We start from the raw sequence: 19,721 nt of genomic DNA, 5'->3' as shown, positions 1-19,721 counted from the left end.
CAATAGTTGACTATTGATTCTTACTAAAGTATTTATATTATTCTTTTATATTTATATTATTCTTTTATATCTAGATAAATTAATATACAGTAGACTTCAATCCGCACTTGTGCGCATCAGTAAATTCAGAATATTTGCTATATCTATTTAATAAAAATACAAGTATATGGAGCTTCTTGCTTGCTTTATCATTTATGACTCTTTCCGAGAGAGGTCTCGGATAGTTCTTTCTAACCGATAATCATTTCTATGATTGCGTTTCGATATTCACTGCCAATACTGAAAACATACAACAGTTTAGGTTACGTATATTATAGATTTTCAGTACTGGCATTGAATTTCGAGACGCAGCCTATATTATCCCGCATTTTGTAAAATTCAAATTATCAAACGTTTCATTTATCAAACGTATTCTTTTACTTTTTCTAATGCGAAGAATTCTAAACAAAAACATTTATATCTTACGATAGAAAAAAAATAGTATAAAAATAACTTGTTTAATGAAGCTTAATTAAAAACTATATGTATATAATTTTAAATATAGAAATTATGTAGCAAAATCTACATAAATTATGATGTTCTCAAATCAAATTATTTAGTCTACATTTTCAACTAAAAGGTACTCAAATTATGTAATTTACACACTTCACGCTATGTATTCAATTTTTTATCTAAACATATCGAGATATAATATCGCCGACATTTTCGCTAAGGAATATAAGACAGGAAAAAGGGAGGTTTTATAAAAAAAAAAAAACATCCAATTAAGGTTAACTGAACAATTTATTCGAACATTTTTATTATCTCACAAAAACAAAAAAAGAAAAACAAACGATTTATTCCAACATTTTCATAATCTCAAAAAAAAAAAAAACGAAAAAAGAAAAACAAGCGATTTATTCCAACATTTTCATTATCTCACAAAAAATGAAAAGAGAAAAATCCATGAATATTTCCAATTTACATTTAAAGAAAGAAAATGCTATTCAAACACGAACATATAATATAGGAATGTTTCACAGAAACAATATTTGTGTACACACATATATACGATTTAGCTTTTTTAATTTCAAATCTCTACTTCTTTTCTTTCTTCTCCTGAGCCTTCTCCTGAACCTTCTCTTGCACCTTCTCCTGGATCGCTGGTTTGCCAGTATGCTCGATTTTAATCGCTCGTTCATTCTGGGTCTTCGGCTTGTCCTTCCTCGGGGCAGTGATGCTCAATACGCCATCCGATGACAAGCTGGATGTCACTTGATCGATATCGCATTGCTCGGGTATCATATACTTGCGTACAAATTGACGTGAAATCCAGCCGTGCTCGTCCTGCTTCTCCTCATGCTTGGCCTCGACTACTACGCACTTATCCACGACCTTGACGTTGATCTCGTCCGGCTTGAATTGCTGCACGTCCAGGATCACCTGGAACTTGTCTTTATCCGCCCTAACGGTGGATGTGCCACCCTCTTCCCTGCTGCGCATCAACTCGCCCCACGGTCGATAGTAAGCCATGGGTGATGGGCGTAAACGTTGTCGATCACGTTGCTGGAGGGCGAAGCGCTCGAGGACGCCGGGATGGCAAAGTTGATCGGGGTGAATTCCCAAGCCGAAGTTTTGGTCGAAGAGCCGGTGCGGAAATTCCAAGTCTTCCCACCAGTCGGAGAACAACAACGGTACCAGAGACATGTTGACTATTCCAAGAAGGACTTCAAACAAAAGATATGGAATTCACTGACAACTGAGATTCGCTCTGTCGTCGTCTCGCTTGCTCGTAACGATTGCGCTGAATAGCACTATTCGCGATTGCTTTCTGTCGACTGTTGCTAGGTCGGCGCGCGCAGCGAATTTTATAGTTATCGCAACTATACGCACGACATTCGCGCAGGCGCGTAAGAACTTACGTGCAATTTCGTGCAGCCTCTAGAACGTTCGAGGAGCGAGCGATACGCGAGCATATTCTAGAACTAACTTGCAATTTCGTGATCGGACTTACGCATTTCCGGCAGATATATAATCGTAATACGTTTTTCTATCCATCTCTCCTCTCGGAAACCTGTACATTATTATACCTATTATCTATCTGACTTGAGAGTGATGGAATCAGATCATTAGATTTGAACTTTGACGCCACAGAGAATAATTTTTGACCGTTGCGATAATAAATGAGGAAAAGCAATTTTAAAGAAAATATATCGATTTTAATTTTTTACAATAGGAGGATGATTCTTCTCTTTAAAAATTTTGGAATTAAAAAAAATATGTGCAAGCAAAAACGAATTAATTATTGTTAAATTATTTTTACTTTGAATGCAACAAAGAGATGGTTTTTAATTTTCGCAAAAAAACTATTCGATTTTAATGTTATAGTGTCATATAGTAAATTTCCAGCGATTAACTTAAGACTTATTATTATTTGAGATTATTACTAGAGATTATTATTAGATGTAATTGACGCGAGTCAGTGTCATAAAAATCGATTGTAATAATAGGCCGTAGGTTGCGTAAATCGCTGTTAATACTGAAAACACTGTTAATCTTTTTTTTCTTGAAATTTTATGCATGCACTATATGAAATTTAATGTTCTATTTGTGTCTACACTTCTCTGTCTGGTGAATAGCCCTGTCTAAAAATGCAATAAGCATTTTAAAAAACTTTTAGAAATTTAAAATATTATAGTTTTTTTTACTGTTTTTGCAATATCTTATAACTTGAAAAACTGGTAATGAAGATTCTGTTTACGTCATGTTAATTATTTTTTTTGTATAAACATTTTCTTTTTTTAAAACATTTTTTTTTAATTCAAGAATATAAGAAACACAAAACAAAATCTTGCGACATTAAAATCTTTAAATATTTATTTATAATAAATTAATATAAATAAAAATTAGAAAATGAACTGCAGATGCTGATATTTAATTTCACTATCTAATTAATCTGATTAATAATTTTTTTTGCAAAAAATTTTTTTCTTTTGCATGTTTTATCATTTTATTATGTTTAATAGTTTTGTAGAAATAATTCAGAAAAAATATTTGATGTTTCGATCAGAAAGCATTGTAATTGTCAGCCATGAAAGATCATTGATCCTTATATGTTTGACGGCGTATATACTGTCAATACTTGACACGTCAATCATCGTCAATATATCACTATATATTAATTATTAATAACACAATATATATTAATAACGATGGCTCTGTTGTTTTACAGTGATTTTACAGTCATTTATAATAATGCTGAGAACGTCTTACTGTTTAGAAACCAGCGAATATTTGTCGATATTCGTTTAAACGCGCCACATTGTCCTTGGTCCCGCATATAAACAGTGTAATGAGAGAAAATGTGTATATATATATATAAGAATGATTCAAAAAAATCCATATGTCCTTTAAGGGACATATTTCTAATCAGTACATACTATCGCGGCTTAGCTAACACAAAATAGAGAGAATACATGCATACATAGTATGTACTCACTCTATTCTGCGTCAGCTGATCGCGGTAAGCGCCTCACGTGACACTCGGGTGTAACGATGAATTGTACCGTCCCTGTTTACCTCCTGTATCCTATAATACGCTAACTTTTTCTTTTTATAACTTAAAAATTGAGCTCCTTTGACAAACTTTTGCCAAAGGAAAAATCGCCTCAGAATACAATTAGAAATTATGTCTCTTAAAGGATATACAGGTTATTTTAAATCACTCTGTACACTCTGTTTAATCGCTCTGTTTAATTTGTATGAAATATTCAATCATACAATCGCGGAAATGGCCAAAATTTAATCAGGAGACATAACAGCTGTTTTATTTCTTTATCACTTTTCAATTAATAATGACCTGATAAAAATACTTCACACCTAAAGCGATTACCTGTTCCGTGTTGGCAACGCTAATGATTCTTGACTTTTATATCGTGTGCTCTGTAAACGATGCCATGTAGCTATTTGTAAGTTTGACGGCTGTGTATATAATGCACTGACGGATGATGAGTGTATCAAAATGATAGACTATACAGAATTAATTATTATTCTTAAATGACCCAATTAAACGTTGAATTATTTCACAAATGAAATGATTGTTGCGCAAATAACATTCAAAAATTTTCAGCTTTTAGATTTTTAAATTTTGTTTTAAAGGAATATATTAATTAAAAATAATTAGCAGTACGATAAATTTCATGAATTAAATTTCTTACTTCATTTTTCATCAAGTGATTCTAGAAATTTCTACAAATTTTGTTTCCTTATTTATATTTTTTCTTTTTTGTTAACATTATCTTTAAATCTCTCTCTCTCTCTCTCTCTCTCTCTCTCTCTTTCTCTCATTCTTTTATTTGAAGCAGAAAAACTCACTTAAAAAATTCATTTATTTAAAAATTATTAGAAATATATCTTGATTTATTTACTTCTTGATATTACTTCTTGATATTATTCAGTTCATAGAGCATTATATCTCAAGCTTGATTTAACCTTGATAAACAATATTTATAGAGCAAATTCATAGTAAATCTGCAGGGTAAAGACCTAGAATCAAGCATTACTTTTGCGTTCTATTTTTATCTGTAAAGTTGATTCTTTTCGGTGACTTTATTTATCTCCCGCGCGATCAATAATTGGTGGACGAAGTTGCACTCCATTGCCCTTTTCTTCTATCGACAATCAACAAAGGGAGATATGTACATTTCTTATATTTATCTATTGTCTTTTCTTATCAAATTATCTGTCATTTCAAACAATTTAAAAATCTTTAATGTGAAAAATTATGTAAAAGGTTTTTTCTGCTTAAGTAAGTTAAGTGACCATGGTATTATTCATAAATGATATAAAAAGAATAATGCATTCAATGCTGATAAAACCTTTTTATTTTATTATCAGTATAAAATTACAACTACATTTCTCTCAAGAATGGAGTATCATGAAGAAAAAGATTTTAATAATTAATATTTCTCAAAAAATACAATACAAGATGTATTATATTTACCAACCATTATGAGGAATGTAGTCTTGTAAAGACAAACAAGTGCAAATGTAAAATAATGTGCAAGATTGACGACAGTATCACATAAAAGAAAAAGGAGATTCTGTAAATCAGTCTATTTTGCAGATTGCGGTCCGTCCTCTTGAGTATGTCACTTACTCCTGAACTTCGTCGCTATCCGCTGCCGCTTGTCCGGCCGCACGTCCAGCTGCGTGTCCTGTCATTTGTCCGGCCGCTTGTCCTGCCGCTAATCCGGCCGCCTGTCCTGCTGCTGATCCGGCTGCGTGTCCGGCGGCTTGTCCTGCCGCTTGTCCTGCCGTTAATCCGACCATCTGTCTGCCCGCGTTTTCATTCACGTGTCTAGCCACGCGTCCAGCTGCGTGTCCTGCCGCTTGTCCAGCCGCTTGTCCTGTCGCTAATCCGGCCGCCTGTCCTGCTGCTGATCCGGCTGCGTGTCCGGCGGCTTGTCCCGCCGCTAATCCGGCCGCCTGTCCTGCTGCTGATCCAGCCGCGTGTCTAGCGGCTTGTCCTGCCGCTAATCCGGCCGCCTGTCCTGCTGTTGATCCGGCTGCGTGTCCGGCGGCTTGTCCTGCCGTTTGTCCTGCCGCTTGTCCTGCCGCTAATCCGGCCGCCTGTCCTGCTGCTGATCCAGCCGCGTGTCTAGCGGCTTGTCCTGCCGCTAATCCGGCCGCCTGTCCTGCTGCTGATCCGGCTGCGTGTCCGGCGGCTTGTCCTGCCGCTTGTCCTGCCGCTAATCCGGCCACCTGTCTGGCCGCGTTTTCATTCACGTGTCTAGCCACGCGTCCAGCTACGTGTCCTGCCGCTTGTCCAGCCGCTAATCCGGCCGCCTGTCCTGCTGCTGATCCAGCCGCGTGTCTAGCGGCTTGTCCTGCCGCTAATCCGGCCGCCTGTCCTGCTGTTGATCCGGCTGCGTGTCCGGCGGCTTGTCCTGCCGTTTGTCCTGCCGCTAATCCGGCCACCTGTCCGGCCGCGTTTTCATTCACGTGTCTAGCCACGCGTCCAGCTGCGTGTCCTGTCGCTTGTCCTGCTGCTTGTCCTGCCGCTAGTCCGGCCGCTTGTCCTGCTGCTGATCCAGCCGCGCGTCCGGCGGCTTGTCCTGCCGCTTGTCCTGCCGCTAATCCGGCCGCTTGTCCGGCCGCTGGCCCTGCCGCTTGTTCTGCCACTAATCCGGCCGCTTGTCCGGCCACTTGTCCTGCTGCTTGTCCTGCCGCTTGTCCTGCCGCTAATCCGGCCGCCTGTCCTGCTGCTGATCCGGCCGCGTGTCCAGCGGCTTGTCCTGCCGCTTGTCCGGCCGCGTTTTCATTCACGTGTCTAGCCGCGCGTCCAGCTGCGTGTCCTGCCGCTTGTCCGACCGCCTGTCCTGCCGCTTGTCCAGCCGCTTGTCCTGCCACTTGTCTTGCCGCTTGTGCTGCCGCTCCTTCTATCACACGTCCTGCTGCTTGTCCTGCCGCTAGTCCGGCCGCTTGTCCTGCTGCTGATCCAGCCGCTTGTCCTGCCGTTAGTCCGGCCGCTTGTCCGGCCGCTGGCCCTGCCGCTTGTCCTGCCACTTGTCCTGCCACTTGTCCTGCTGCTTGTCCTGTCGCTGGTCCAGTCGCTTGTCCGGCTGCGTGTCTTGCCACGCGTCCGGCTGCATGTCCTGTTGCTTGTCCTGCCGCTTGTCCGGCCGCTTGTCCTGTCGCTGGTCCGGTCGCTTGTCCTGCCACTTGTCCTGCCACTTGTCCTGCTGCTTGTCCGGCCGCTTGTCCGGTTTGCTCGACTTGGATTACCTTTACTTGCTCTGGTTTCAACGGCGCCGTGATTTTCAGGACGCCGTCGCTCGATATCGTGGAAGACACCTGATCGACGTCGGCGCGACCAGGTAACAGGAATTGCCTTGAAAATTGCCGGGATGCGACAACCTTCTCATTGTCCTGCTGCTCCTGTGCGGCTTCGATAACCACCCAACGGTCAACCACTTTGACAGAGACCTCCTCCGGGCTGAATTGCTGCACGTTGACGGTGATCTCGAAATTATTGCCGTTAACTCTGGCACTACCAACGCCGGCACTACCAATGCCGGCACTACCAACTCTCCAGGGTCTGTAGAAGAAGTCTAGAACTCCTCGATCGAAAATGGCCTGGTGAGAATTAATGATGCCATGGACTTGATTGTCCAATGCGGAAAGGTCCACGTTAACAAAACGCGAAGAGGGCGTAAGTGCTACTGAACGGAAGGGATCGTTCAGACCCAGCTGGAGATTCGATAACAAAAACGGCAAGAGATACATGATGTATCCTCTTTTTTCTGTTATGATAGTGTTATGATAGTTGAAGAGATTAAGTGCAATCGGTTGATCCGCTGCTTGCGTATGATGCAACTTCTCCTCGTATGCTGGTATTACCCGCACAATTGATACAGGGGCTATCGTCGCACCCGTATTTATATCGGACGAAGTCTGATCTGACGAGCCTGATCTTCGATCTGAGTGGGGAGACGCGATCTGTAATGTTGTAGGGCTTCAAGAAATTACCGCGGATGGAAGTTGCACTTACTTAGTTAAAATAGATCCTCCTCTAATCTGCTCAACCCTCTTTTCGCGCAATCATCATCGATCATCGATGAATCGGTGAACGGAGATGCACTCAATTGTCCCTTTCTGTTGTTTTTCGATAACTATTTGGCTCGAACTTCGGCGCAGTTAAAACTTTCCATTTATTATCTTCTCGTAATTTGGAAATTTACGCGTCACTTGGAAATATACATTTGTATATCATAACAAACATTAATGTTTCATTTCGTGTTTAATAATCTGTGTATTCTCGAAAGTTACATGCTAGTCTGCAAAAAAACAAAACGAAAGTATATATTAGAAAAGCATTTGAAGTATTTTTAAAAAATAAAATCCACGTCAATGATTTTGGTACAGAAGACAAATATGACCAATTCACTCATGTTTGGCGGTTAAGTAAACTGAGATGACATCAGGAAAGTCAACATGACTGATGAATGGAAAGTTATGATGACTGAATGGAAAGTAATTATGAAAATGACACAAACTTATTTGTTATTTTGAAGTATGATGCAATCATAATGTCTTTCATCTATCATTATTTGTGGAGAAATGAAATGGATACGATCAGAAAATTATCAATTTACACGTCAATAGTTACAAATGATATGTAATTGCAAATTTTAAATAATATTTACGTAAATTATTGATTTTGTTATTCCATATTTTAAAAAATATAAAATATTAAGATTTGCCACAATATTAGAATGATAATAAAACAGCCTATTGAAATTGAAATATTTTTCCTATTTTTGATCTTAATTAGTATTTTTGCATATATTTTAATATTTAAAAATTTTTAATTAAAAAATTTGATCTTTTTTGATATTTCTTAAATTACAATTCTTATTTAGAACTGCAAAATTTTCGATAAGATAACTAAAAATTCTTTTTTTAAATCTGAAAATAGACAATTACTTTTTACTAATTTTGAATATAAAGTAGGACAATTTCGATAAATTAAATATAAATGAAATATTTTAATAATTCTATAAAACAGTATTGTTCAAATATTGAATATGAAACAGTGTCTCATTGCAGCAAAGACAACATATTATATATGTATGAAAATATTGCAATACGTGCATTATTACCGCATTTCAATAAATTTAAATAATCTTAAGATTTTTGTTGCGACATAGAAATTATTTTATTTGTTACATTTGGATAACGCATCTTTAAAATCTATAAATTAGAATTATAAATAGGAGTAAAACTTCGATTCGGATGCATACAAGCGTTAATAATGAATATAACATGCATCACATTATCAATATTTTATTTAAAGAGGTCTTCTGCAAAGAAACCTTGTGAATGTATGTTGTGTATGTTGTTTAAATATTTTGGCTCATGCATGTTTTGGAGAGTCCTTGACCATTTTCCATTCCAACATATGTTCATGATTCATGAACAACAGTACAAGTGTGTTACGAGACATCGATACTTTAGAATTCGTTATAAGGTGAATCATTTTTTATCACTTATTTATAATAAATCATTTAAGAACACAAATTTAAAAAGGAAACGACTTCAAACGAATGTTCGTAATAAGGTTAATTCTGATTAAAAGATCTGTCTATCATCTAATTTAGAAAATTTAAATATCCTTAAAATAAGTATTTATTAAAATATATTATGTTCTTGATTTAAAAAAGATGTTTTATAAATTTATAAAGAAATTATTTAATATTTGCTAATATTTAAAGTTAAATAAAAAAAATATTTATTTGAAACAGTGTTAAAATTACTCCATTATGCATGTTATTGTGTACATATTTTGCATATATGATAGAAAGTTATCTTTACAAAAGGGCATTTATAATGTTAAAAACAGAATACTTGTAAGTATGTAATGTAAGTAATATGTATGAATTAGTGTTATATTTAATAATGGAGATTATGCATAGAGATTATGCATTTATCTTATTTTAATGTTATAGAAATATTATAAAAATAAACTTAGGTGTATGATATAATAAATTTTGAATCTTTTTTCCTTAATTAATATTAATATATAGGAAGAAATATTGAAGGATAAAAGATTAAAAAGATATTTATAATTTTTTTTTGCATTATATATTTTTACAACTAACAAACAATTTCTTTATATTAAGTTTCAACTTAAATTAAAAATATTTTATTCTTTACCTGACTTTCTAAAGTCCATTTTTTATTCTAATTATAGTTTAAAGATTTTTTATACTTTGATATTTCTATTAACAAAGAAAAAATAAAATCAAAATTTAAAAAAAATTTGTTATCAAAAGAACGTCTACACAATAGTTTTATTTAATAAATTAAAAAAATAAAATAAGATATATAAATGTTTTCATATGAAAGAAGTAAAAGATTATATCAATATGTAAAAGATAATAAAATCATAAATTTGATATAATTAATAAGACATTTAAATAATAACTCATAATTTTAAAAAATTAATCTTTACATTTATTAAATAATCATATCATTTTAGTACATCAAACTTTACAAAATTAACAACAAACAACAAATTAATCTTTACATCGATAATTTTCTATGTTCCAAGCAAACTTAAAAATAATAATATAATTTGTAATATTTTATTTTATCTAACAGGTACTTTTATTATGGAAAATAAATCCTAATTGATCTATCTAATCCTATTGATCTATCTTAATAAACTTAAAATAAACTTATAAGATTATAAAAAGTTCAATTTCATAATTATAAATAATACAAAACTGAGTAATTAATCATGTCTAATCATCTTTTTCATTGTCAATTTTAATATGTAGTGATCTATTTTTGATAGATAAATTCTAAGAGATAATTTATTACAATTAGTTTTAGAAAGTTGTTAAATAAATGCATTACATAGGTTTAGGAATACTGTCACATATAATTATCACAGATTTAACTCATGAGATAGATGTGTTAAGTCTGTATGCTGAATATAATAGGAAAACCTGCTATGTATCTATATAGAATTATCAACAATCTATTCAAAACACAATATTGATTTAATAGCGAAAGATATATAATAGATTGTTTTGAAATGTCCGATCCTTATTCCGATTCCTTCTCGTCATTTTGCTGGGGCTGCTTCGGCTTTTCTTGTCGCTTGTTCTCGAAAGGCTTCCCAGTGTATTGGATCTGGACAGTTCTCACAGTCTCATCCTTCAGCTTTTGCTTTTTGGGCGCGACGATTGTCAGAAAACCGTCGGAGGATAATTTAGAAATCATCTGATCGACGTCAACGTCTTCTGGTAACTGGAACCTCCGGGTAAATTGCCGGGATATCCAGCCGTGTTCGTCCCGCTTGTCCTCGTGTTTGGCTGTGACGACAATGTGATTATCCTTGACCGTCACCTCGACCTCTTCCGGTTTGAAATGACACACATCCACTGCCACCTGGAAGTCGTCCTTTTTGACGACAAATTCCTGTGGATGCTGGTTAGGACGGGATGTCGAACCCAATATATCTGCGACACGGTCCACGCTATTCGGTCGCAGCAACACAGCAAGGGTTTCAAGTGGCAACGACGGCGACTTTGCAGATCGCCAATGATTCACCTCGTTGTCCATCTCCTGTTCCAGGAGATGACGTATAACGTCCTTCCAATTAAGTGATCCCACCAGTATTGACGGGTCTACGACGTAATGAGCCATCTTGCAGTATTTTTCTTGTTGATTCACGATAAGCTTCAAGACAGAATAGGTTTATTATTGATTGCGTGTGATGCAATCAGGCACCTCGTAACTGCCTTGTAATTACTGGGTTGATGATAATCAAACACCCCACTCGCTCGCTGACAGCGTACTGACCAATTCTGATCTCATTCGCCACGTCAGTGTACGTATATATACAGTGGCGCATGCGTCGAGAAACATCACGATATTTCGAGATGACGAAGGCGAGGGAAGAATCTCGTACATTCTAATACAACCGCGAAAGGACAAATTCTTGAATCTTCGTCGAATACATGAGTCTTACAGAAAATAAATAATGTCTCTAGAAGGGCAACACGACGAGGCTTCATATAAGAAATACATGTTTACATTTCTTAGAATAAGGATATCTGTTTATAAATTTAGTGAGAGTTAATACGATATATAAGTGAACATTGTATAAAATGGATAAAACAGAATTTCGAGGGAGGAACATCCAATTTAAAAAAAAAAAAAATTATTCAAACAAAGAACGCTAGCATCCATCAATGCTATTTCTATAAGGAAGAAGTAAGTTGTTATTGGTAATAAAATAATTATGTGATATGCATATTTTTTTTATTTATATAAAATAACACCAATAATATACGTATATATCAGTTTAAATGATATAGCCAATTTGAATATCGTGAGTTGGAAATTTTGCTGTTGACAACATTATCGATTGTGTTTCAATTAATCAGGCAAGTAAAATTAATTGGAGTTGATAAACTCGATCAAAAGAATGAAATAATGTTATAACATCTCGTGTAATTCTGAATGTTTGAAGAAATATCGATTTATATCGACTGTACTGTCTCAAATAATCTGGAATGATCTAGAACGATCTAGAACAATCTAAAAATTTATATAACGCATAATATAAAAAAACAAATGGATAATCCTAAATCTAAAGAATAAAGAATATGATATTGACACATTGATACATATTTTTTACATTAGATACGCGATTGGTCAATTTTCTTACGCATATACATTATGTACATTCTAAATCTTTCTCTAATATCTATTTCTATCAACTGAGAGATTAAATTTGATTTTAATTTATTTCTTATCTTCTTTAGTTCTAAGAATTTGATAAAGAATAAACTGAAATTGAAGTTAATCTATATATTGATAGAAAATAAATATAAAACAGTCTTAAACAGATCAAAATGGATGTGGACTCAAGACTCGACGTTTCTAGAATGTTCTGTCAGAAATTACCTACAAGAAAGAATTACCTACAAAAGATAATGTGCTTGGTGATCATTCGTTCTGAAATTCTCCGCTAGGCGTATTTGTTCCTTTGTCAGTGTCTAGATTTTTTCTATCTCACAGCTTAACGACTTCAAATTTTGAATCTGATAGCACGGAACCGGAACAAAGTAATACGACGCAAAACGTGAAAGCGGTTAGACAGCATTTCTCGATGAAAATAAGCACGCGATCTTATTGCAATTTCGTTTATTACATAACATTGACTATTTCAAATTTTATAAATTGTTCTATGCTGTGAAATTTGTAGAAATGGAGGAGAACGTGTTACACGTAGAGATATGTCAACATGCCGGCAGGTATTGTTTACGTTTTGTTTTCATTGTTGAATTTATTCTGCCGCAGATACACGAATGTATTATTCGATTTTTAAATAGAAACATCTGATCATTATGTTTATGTTAACCTTAAAAAGATTATCTTATCCTTTCTTTATATAAAATTACATATAATTTAATATACATATTAAATGTCATGATAGACTCATTAGAGATTACTTAATTCTATTTATTAGATAAAATCTATGAGAATAAATATGCAAAGTAATATTTTTTCCGAACTTATTAAAACTATTTTATTGGGATGATAATATTGAAAATTAAAGCTCAAAGTAATTTAATAAATTTCAATAGTAACTTGCACTTAAATGTGTTTGATGTCCATGATGTGTTTGATCAATAAAGTTTAATTTTAATCTTGATTTAGTTTACTTTTTGTTTAATTATTAAAACTAAAAAAAAAAAATTAATCAAAATTAATTTACATTGATCGAAATGACATGAAATTTGTTTTGATAAAACTTTCAAAGGCTCATATTTCGTTTTAATTCATAAAATCTGAATAATTTCCTTGTTCTACTACTATGTTCCTATTATTTCAGTACTTTGCCAAAAACCATGATTGAAGAAGCGATAAATATGGAACTTCAGTTGTTAGGAGAAATTTCTCTCAATGTCATTCTATATGGCAAAGATTCTACGAGCATAATTATAAAAGATCATGTTGAATCTATAATATGCTCATCTGACTATGCTGAGGTATCATTAATCTTTATGTCATTAATTTATCTTAAAAAGATATTTTGTATTTGTGTAATAAAGATATATATGCTTATTTCAGAGAGGAAAGTTCAAGATTCAAGGGGCTACCATTAAATATTATATCTATAGATTGACGGAGGATGGCGCCGCAATGGAAACAATGAAATGTGATTCTGACGAATTACCAGTTGCATCTCACTGGTTGTTACCTGCCCAGGAATTTCATTATATGTGGGAAAATTTATATTATGATTGTGATATAAAGAATAACGTTAGTAAATTTAATAGATCATTTGTTAATATAAAATTTTTTTATTTGTATAATTGCAATTGAAATATATATATATATATATATATATATATATATATATATCGGTTTTGGTTTTAATTTTATTTCTTTTTTTTTTAGTTGTTACGATTTGTAGAGACGACTATGTTGTTTTCTGATCATGCTGTTAACTCTAATATTATAAGCTGGAATAAAGTGGTATTGTTACATGGCCCTCCAGGTACAGGTAAAACCAGTATGTGCAAAGCTCTCGCTCAAAAAGCTATCATTCGTATGGGAGATCGCTTCACTCATGGGAAATTTATAGAGATTAACAGTCATAGCTTGTTTTCAAAATGGTTTTCAGAGGTAAGGTTCGGACAGACAGTTCGGAACAGACAATGAATATAAGATTAAAGTACAGAAAAAAAATTAAAAAAAAAATTCAATTTACATATTAAATAATAATACAGAATATAGATAACAAAATTCACACACACATTACCTTATTCAGATTACATTAATATCAGATAAATTGATATTTTGTATTTTGCTGCAGAGTGGGAAACTTGTTATGAAGTTGTTTGATGAAATAAAGAATTTGGTTCAAGATGAAAAAGCATTGATATGCATTCTGATCGATGAAGTAGAGTCGTTAGCTCACGCACGTAAATTATGCAGCAACGGGACCGAACCGTCCGATTCCATACGTGTTGTGAACGCATTGCTTACGCAGTTGGATCAAATCAAACGATATCCAAACGTTTTAATTTTGACAACGAGCAATATGACGGAAGCTATAGATCTTGCCTTTATCGATCGAGCAGACATCAAGCAATATCTCGGATATCCGTCTGAAACCGCTATTTACAACATTTATCATTCATGCTTGAAGGAATTAATGAGAGTATGTATGACTTATTTTAATCTCCCATGAGACACAATAACATAAATACTTAATAATCTAACAAATATTGATTACAATAATAGTTTACTTACAATATACATCTTAACATTCTATTGACTTAATATTCTATGACATAAGAAATATTACTCAAATATTAATGAGATTTCTTAACGTTATGCTATTTCATTACATTAACATTATACTGTTTCACATATGTTCCAGACTGAAATACTGGAACCTGAAGAAATATATGACATATCGCAATTAAAGAGAATTGGATACACAGAATACGCGAACGATATTAAGAATAGCCTCAAACTGTTGGAACTTAGTCGCGAGAGCGATGGCTTGACTGGACGTACTTTAAGAAAGATACCATTTTTGGCGCATGCTCTTCATACGTCGACAGGAAAAACTACATTATCTAAATTTCTGAAAGCCATGCATTCAGCTATTTTGAAACAGGATCAGCAAGAAGGTGATTTGCAACAATCATGAAAAAAGGTCGTTTTTTTTCTATTTATTCTTTCTTCTAACATTTTTTTTAATTTTGTATGCATATACATATGTATATATATATATATATATATATATATATATATATATTATATATAATTTAATATCTTGATCTAATTTATTTTCATATAATAAATGATAAATGTCACAAAAAAGATACTTATTCCCTATTTAATTTCGAATATTTTCTTCAAATATACACAAAATTTTCTTTTTATGCTATATCTTCATTTAAGTATCAAAATGGAAGGAACTGTATGTAACAGTTTCCGTGAGGTCCAGTTTTGCACTGATCCCGCCTCGTCGCGCAACCGTCATTAAAATCACTGAGATGCGACCGCTATTAAAGTTACGCTTCGTTCCGCTTCGACAACGCAGACTATACTTTGCACCGGTACAGAAGTTCTTCATACAATATTTATCACGACGTGCCTGTATTTCAAATGGATAAATTGCTATTGTCTTATCTGCTATGCTAAAACACAACGAATAACGGGGCATAATATAATAAATAATTTATACATTCCAAAAAAATTAATAATTATTCAACGATATGCAATAACAGTCTTTTGAAGATACTTACATCGATTACCCGATATAAATATCAAATTAAAACATTTAATATAAATATACACGTTGTATACTATAAAAAATAACTAAAATTATTTCTGATTTTTTTGTGTATAATCTACAGTAAATCGTAAAAATACTCTGGTTAAGAAAGAAAGTTTGATGAAAAAAAACAAAGAAAGTAAAATTTGTTAGAAAAGGGATTCGATGATGAGGGAAAGAATTCAAGTAGGTAAAAGAGATGAAGATCCATATATTTTATACGATAGTGGGCGGCTGCAGGACCGCCGGCGCTCTTCTAACTTTGAGTGCTTCCGGGCTGATGGCACGCGTTTGCTTTGCAATGCAACTGTAATCATACACACCTTGACTGCCGTCTAAGCTGGACTTCCTCGCGATGGTTTTTGCGTGGGATGAATTGATGGACTTCTGCTGATCCATCGACGCGCCATTACTATAGAGCGCGTCGGCCGCGATACTGCCCTCCTCTTCTACTTTTTGCAGATATCGTCCACGTCGCATCTTCAGCAACGAGTACACGCCGACAGAGATCAGTAACAACATAAACAAGAGGCCGACTGCCACAGCCGCGGCTATCACGCGCGTCTCTGTGGGGTCTTTTACTATCAAGTTGATATTTGTCGAGTCCCGGCCCTTCTCGCTTTCCACCAATAAGGTATACATACGGGCGTCTTCTTTCCGCAAATCCTTGATCTCCAACTTAGCCCAGTAGCAGTTTGTCACCATTTTATTCTCAACGATGGGTTCCAATGGTAGAGCCTCGTATTTCGGATGAATGCTTTCTCCTGTCGAGAATTGAAAAGCTAACTTTAAAACTGAAGTAGAGGTACGATATCGATTCATACGATCTGATTCGATTATTATAATTGAATTTTTATGCAGTAAAATAAATTAAACTTATTTGCTTACTCATAATTTTATTTTCTGACACAAATGCAAATAAATACTTAAATCATTTTGAAATATTGATTTGGTATATTTGATATGTAGAATATTAAGTTGCTCCGTGAAACAGAAAATAGATAGAAAGACAGAAAATAGATTTTGATTTAAAATTAAGTTGAAGCTTTGAACCGCTGCTCAGTGATTAAAATAAACGTCTTTTTTTTACCGGCTCGAATGTGGGAACTGCCCCATTGCCAAGCGACTAGTTTCGGTGGCGGTCGCGAACAGAATCGAGACTTGAGTCTATGCACGTGTTCGCCTGCCCATCCGACAGATTCATAGAAGTCCTTTTCGCCAGGCAATGGTCTAGCTTGTATTTCTGGCGGTCCAGTTACGTGCAGCACATAACGTCCATCGCTGGTGATTTCTCTTCTGATGCCGTTGATCGTATTGAAGGCGATACAACGATATTCTCCTTCATCGGACCACATGATGTTCTCTAGATGCAGACGTCGACCGCCACCCTTATTCTGTACACGATTTCCGATGGTTTCCGTCACACTACCACGGAGATGAACCCATTTGTACTGAGCAGGCGGATTGGCCTCGAATTCGGGACATTCGAAAAGATCTACAGCGGAACTTAGCAATGCCGTTTCCTCCATGTCCACAGAAGTGTCGTTTCCATTCATCTTCTTCAACTTCGGCGCATCTGAAGAAACAAACATGTTCATCTTATCTCTCTGTTGATTGCATATTCGCTTTAGGATGCGACAGACAAAGAAAATAAAGGATTCTCGTTCATACATTAAATCATAAAAGAATAAAACATTTCAAGAAAATACATAAATTGCATTACGCTGAATGCGGATATCTCGAATCTCTTTTACTTTCAGTTTTCTATAGCAAGAGAAAAGAGCCAAGCATTCAAGAGTTACAACTTTCACAGTAACGCGACATATAATTGCGCATAAAAATTTTATGTATGACATAATTCTATGAAGGAAGAAAGGAACCTTGTCATTTCGAGGAAAGAGATGTTAAGCGATGCGTAGATCGCGTAGATAGACAGTTACTCGGAGGGGAAAAGTAGAAGGAAAAGGAAACTGGTAAAGTATACCGAAACAACATAATGTAATTCTACGAACATTGCACATCGAGCCTATAACTCGCGGGAGCGCTTTCACCGACGATGTTCGTCGCTTTGCACGAGTACAGGCCAGCATCGTCTCTCTTGACCGGTTCGAAGAGCAATTCGGCACTCCATACAGTGTCATTCAAAAGTATCGTTTTGCCTTGTATCGGCAACGACGAAGATGTGCCGTCGGCCAACAATGCACTGAACGGCACGGAATCTTTGAACCATTTGATGTTGGCGGGCGGATTAGCATCTGCCAGGCACTTCAGGCTCAAGAAGCTTGCCGAGTCCTCCGGAGCAGCCGAGAGCGGTTGTGGATTCGTTTCCAAACGTACTTCTGGTGAATCTGAAACCGAGAAGCACTGCTGTTATACGGTCGTGGACCCTTTACCCCGCCCAGCTTAGGGACACAAACGGAACCCACGCTTCTTCTCAAGTCACACACATTTAACAATTCGATTCATATTACAAAAGCTGAAAACTGCGTATGCGTTTGAGAAAATAAATACCCATAGTTTTCTAATATTATACTTAATACCTATTTTCCAAAGATATATCAGACACACCACAAAGACGGTTTGCGCGGTCATAAATCATATTTTCGAATAAATAAGAAAGAAAAAACTGCCAAAATAAATTCTTCAAAATATTTTCTCTTATTAAAGAAAGGAAAAATGTGTCGTGCTTAAAAATCAATACTTCTAACAAGTCTTTCTTTCATTACTTATTATTTATGTCTGAAGGTGTCGATAAAATTTATAATTTGTGTGCTGTTTGCTTCATTAGCTCTCTGGTAGGGATCGAAGGGGACGTACGTACAATGAATGTCTAGCCGCGATTCTGTGCCGATCGGCGTTAAGCTCGTTGGATGCGCAGCCACACATCGGATCGGTAGACCGTGATTCTCCCTCTGACCACGCACCCGTAGAACGCTATGAGCCGCCCAGGTCTTTCGATTATCCACCTCCGTTGCGTTGCTCTGCACCGCGGCGGGTTCCACTTCATCGTTCCCAACGAACCTGCGGGACAAATTTGTCAGTATTACAAGTTAAATAGCTCCAATGCCTCATTTCATTTTAAGCAGATTCCCCCCCCCCCCCCCCAACCTTTAAAACCTCGTTCGTCACACATTTAAAATCAGTTCCGAAGATAGTATCAACGTTTAGATAACACATTTATGACAAATGATGATTGACACAAGTTTTCACAAAGTATCGATTCGACAATGGTCATAAAATCAATATTACGAAAGGTCATTCGCTAAGTTTAGAAACGTTTTGCGTCCTTTCTGTAATATCAGTCTTCAAGTATTTTTTGAAAACATTTTTTGTTTCAAACACATCAGCGATAAAATTTTTAAGATAAAACCATTCTTTTACAGAAATATCAATTTTTTTTTTAAGTTTTATGAAGTGTATTATATTTTATGTAAAAATATATTTTCGAATAGCAGACTCTACTATACAAAATATAATGACAATAATACTTGACAGACGTCTAATAATCTTTCTTATTTTTTAAATTTATATATAAAAATTATAGATAAATATTCATATTACCAACAATGTGTCATCATTTTTTAATGAATTTGTAACGTAACAATTTAAAATCAGAACAAAATTTTCGTTTTAATAAATAAAAAATATACTTTTATTACATTTTCAACAATAAATGCGATATGTTTTAATATAAAATTCGTTAAAAAAAAAAAAAAGAGAAATATAAATTTCAATCAAATTTATATATCTCAAAAAATATTGCATACTTTATATATTCCCTTGCATATAAAATATCTTTCAACGATGCTTCATTTCCAATATATCGTTGAAGTTTCTTTCCGATATTTGTTACTCACATATATCA

The 19,721-nt window shown here is 35.0% G+C and overlaps 4 protein-coding genes and 1 pseudogene across 9 annotated transcripts in view; 1 reads left to right on the top strand and 4 right to left on the bottom strand.

The window, feature by feature from the left end:
• Nucleotides 1–764: 764 nt before the first annotated feature.
• On the bottom strand, nt 765–1,843 carry LOC105431452 (protein lethal(2)essential for life pseudogene; annotated as a pseudogene).
• A 3,001-nt stretch (nt 1,844–4,844) lies between these two features.
• Nucleotides 4,845–7,273, bottom strand: LOC105431477 (uncharacterized). 3 transcript variants are annotated; one of them, XM_089073830.1, is made up of 2 exons: nt 5,432–7,273; nt 4,845–5,161 (listed from the first exon to the last, which is right to left on the bottom strand). In XM_089073830.1, exons 1-2 carry the CDS (start codon nt 7,264–7,266, stop codon nt 5,134–5,136), a joined length of 1,863 nt encoding a protein of 620 aa, XP_088929956.1. In that variant the 5' UTR covers nt 7,267–7,273; the 3' UTR covers nt 4,845–5,133. The 3 variants fall into 3 exon arrangements, with proteins under 3 accessions (XP_088929956.1, XP_088929955.1, XP_088929954.1); XM_089073829.1 differs by having other exon boundaries at nt 4,845–6,388; nt 6,449–7,273; XM_089073828.1 differs by having other exon boundaries at nt 4,845–7,273.
• A 444-nt stretch (nt 7,274–7,717) lies between these two features.
• The window catches only part of LOC105431450 (synaptogenesis protein syg-1), a 157,336-nt gene continuing 145,332 nt past the window's right edge, over nt 7,718–19,721 (bottom strand). For 2 of the 4 annotated variants that reach the window (XM_089073831.1, XM_089073834.1), the window contains 4 exons: nt 18,678–18,877; nt 17,869–18,204; nt 16,947–17,432; nt 15,843–16,620 (listed from right to left, as the gene is read on the bottom strand). In XM_089073831.1, coding sequence (XP_088929957.1) covers nt 16,073–16,620; nt 16,947–17,432; nt 17,869–18,204; nt 18,678–18,877 — 1,570 coding nt within the window. In that variant the 3' untranslated portion in view covers nt 15,843–16,072. Of the gene's footprint in view, nt 7,818–15,579; nt 15,720–15,842; nt 16,621–16,946; nt 17,433–17,868; nt 18,205–18,677; nt 18,878–19,721 lie in introns of those variants that run through there. The other 2 variants (XM_089073833.1, XM_089073832.1) reach the window with 2 other exon arrangements.
• Nucleotides 9,974–11,347, bottom strand: LOC105431451 (alpha-crystallin B chain-like). Its single transcript, XM_011645639.3, has one exon. It carries the CDS (start codon nt 11,194–11,196, stop codon nt 10,594–10,596), a length of 603 nt encoding a protein of 200 aa, XP_011643941.1. The 5' UTR covers nt 11,197–11,347; the 3' UTR covers nt 9,974–10,593.
• Nucleotides 11,845–15,785, top strand: pch2 (pachytene checkpoint 2 protein). Its single transcript, XM_011645635.3, has 6 exons — nt 11,845–12,812; nt 13,394–13,550; nt 13,633–13,824; nt 13,963–14,190; nt 14,381–14,728; nt 14,951–15,785. Exons 1-6 carry the CDS (start codon nt 12,766–12,768, stop codon nt 15,224–15,226), a joined length of 1,248 nt encoding a protein of 415 aa, XP_011643937.1. The 5' UTR covers nt 11,845–12,765; the 3' UTR covers nt 15,227–15,785.

This window comes from Pogonomyrmex barbatus, unplaced genomic scaffold, assembly GCF_055798465.1.
Source record: "Pogonomyrmex barbatus isolate J1 unplaced genomic scaffold, ASM5579846v1 scaffold16, whole genome shotgun sequence".
Taxonomy (NCBI): domain Eukaryota; kingdom Metazoa; phylum Arthropoda; class Insecta; order Hymenoptera; family Formicidae; genus Pogonomyrmex; species Pogonomyrmex barbatus.
Note: the sequence above shows the minus strand (reverse complement) of the source record. Positions and strands in the feature narration are given on the sequence as shown.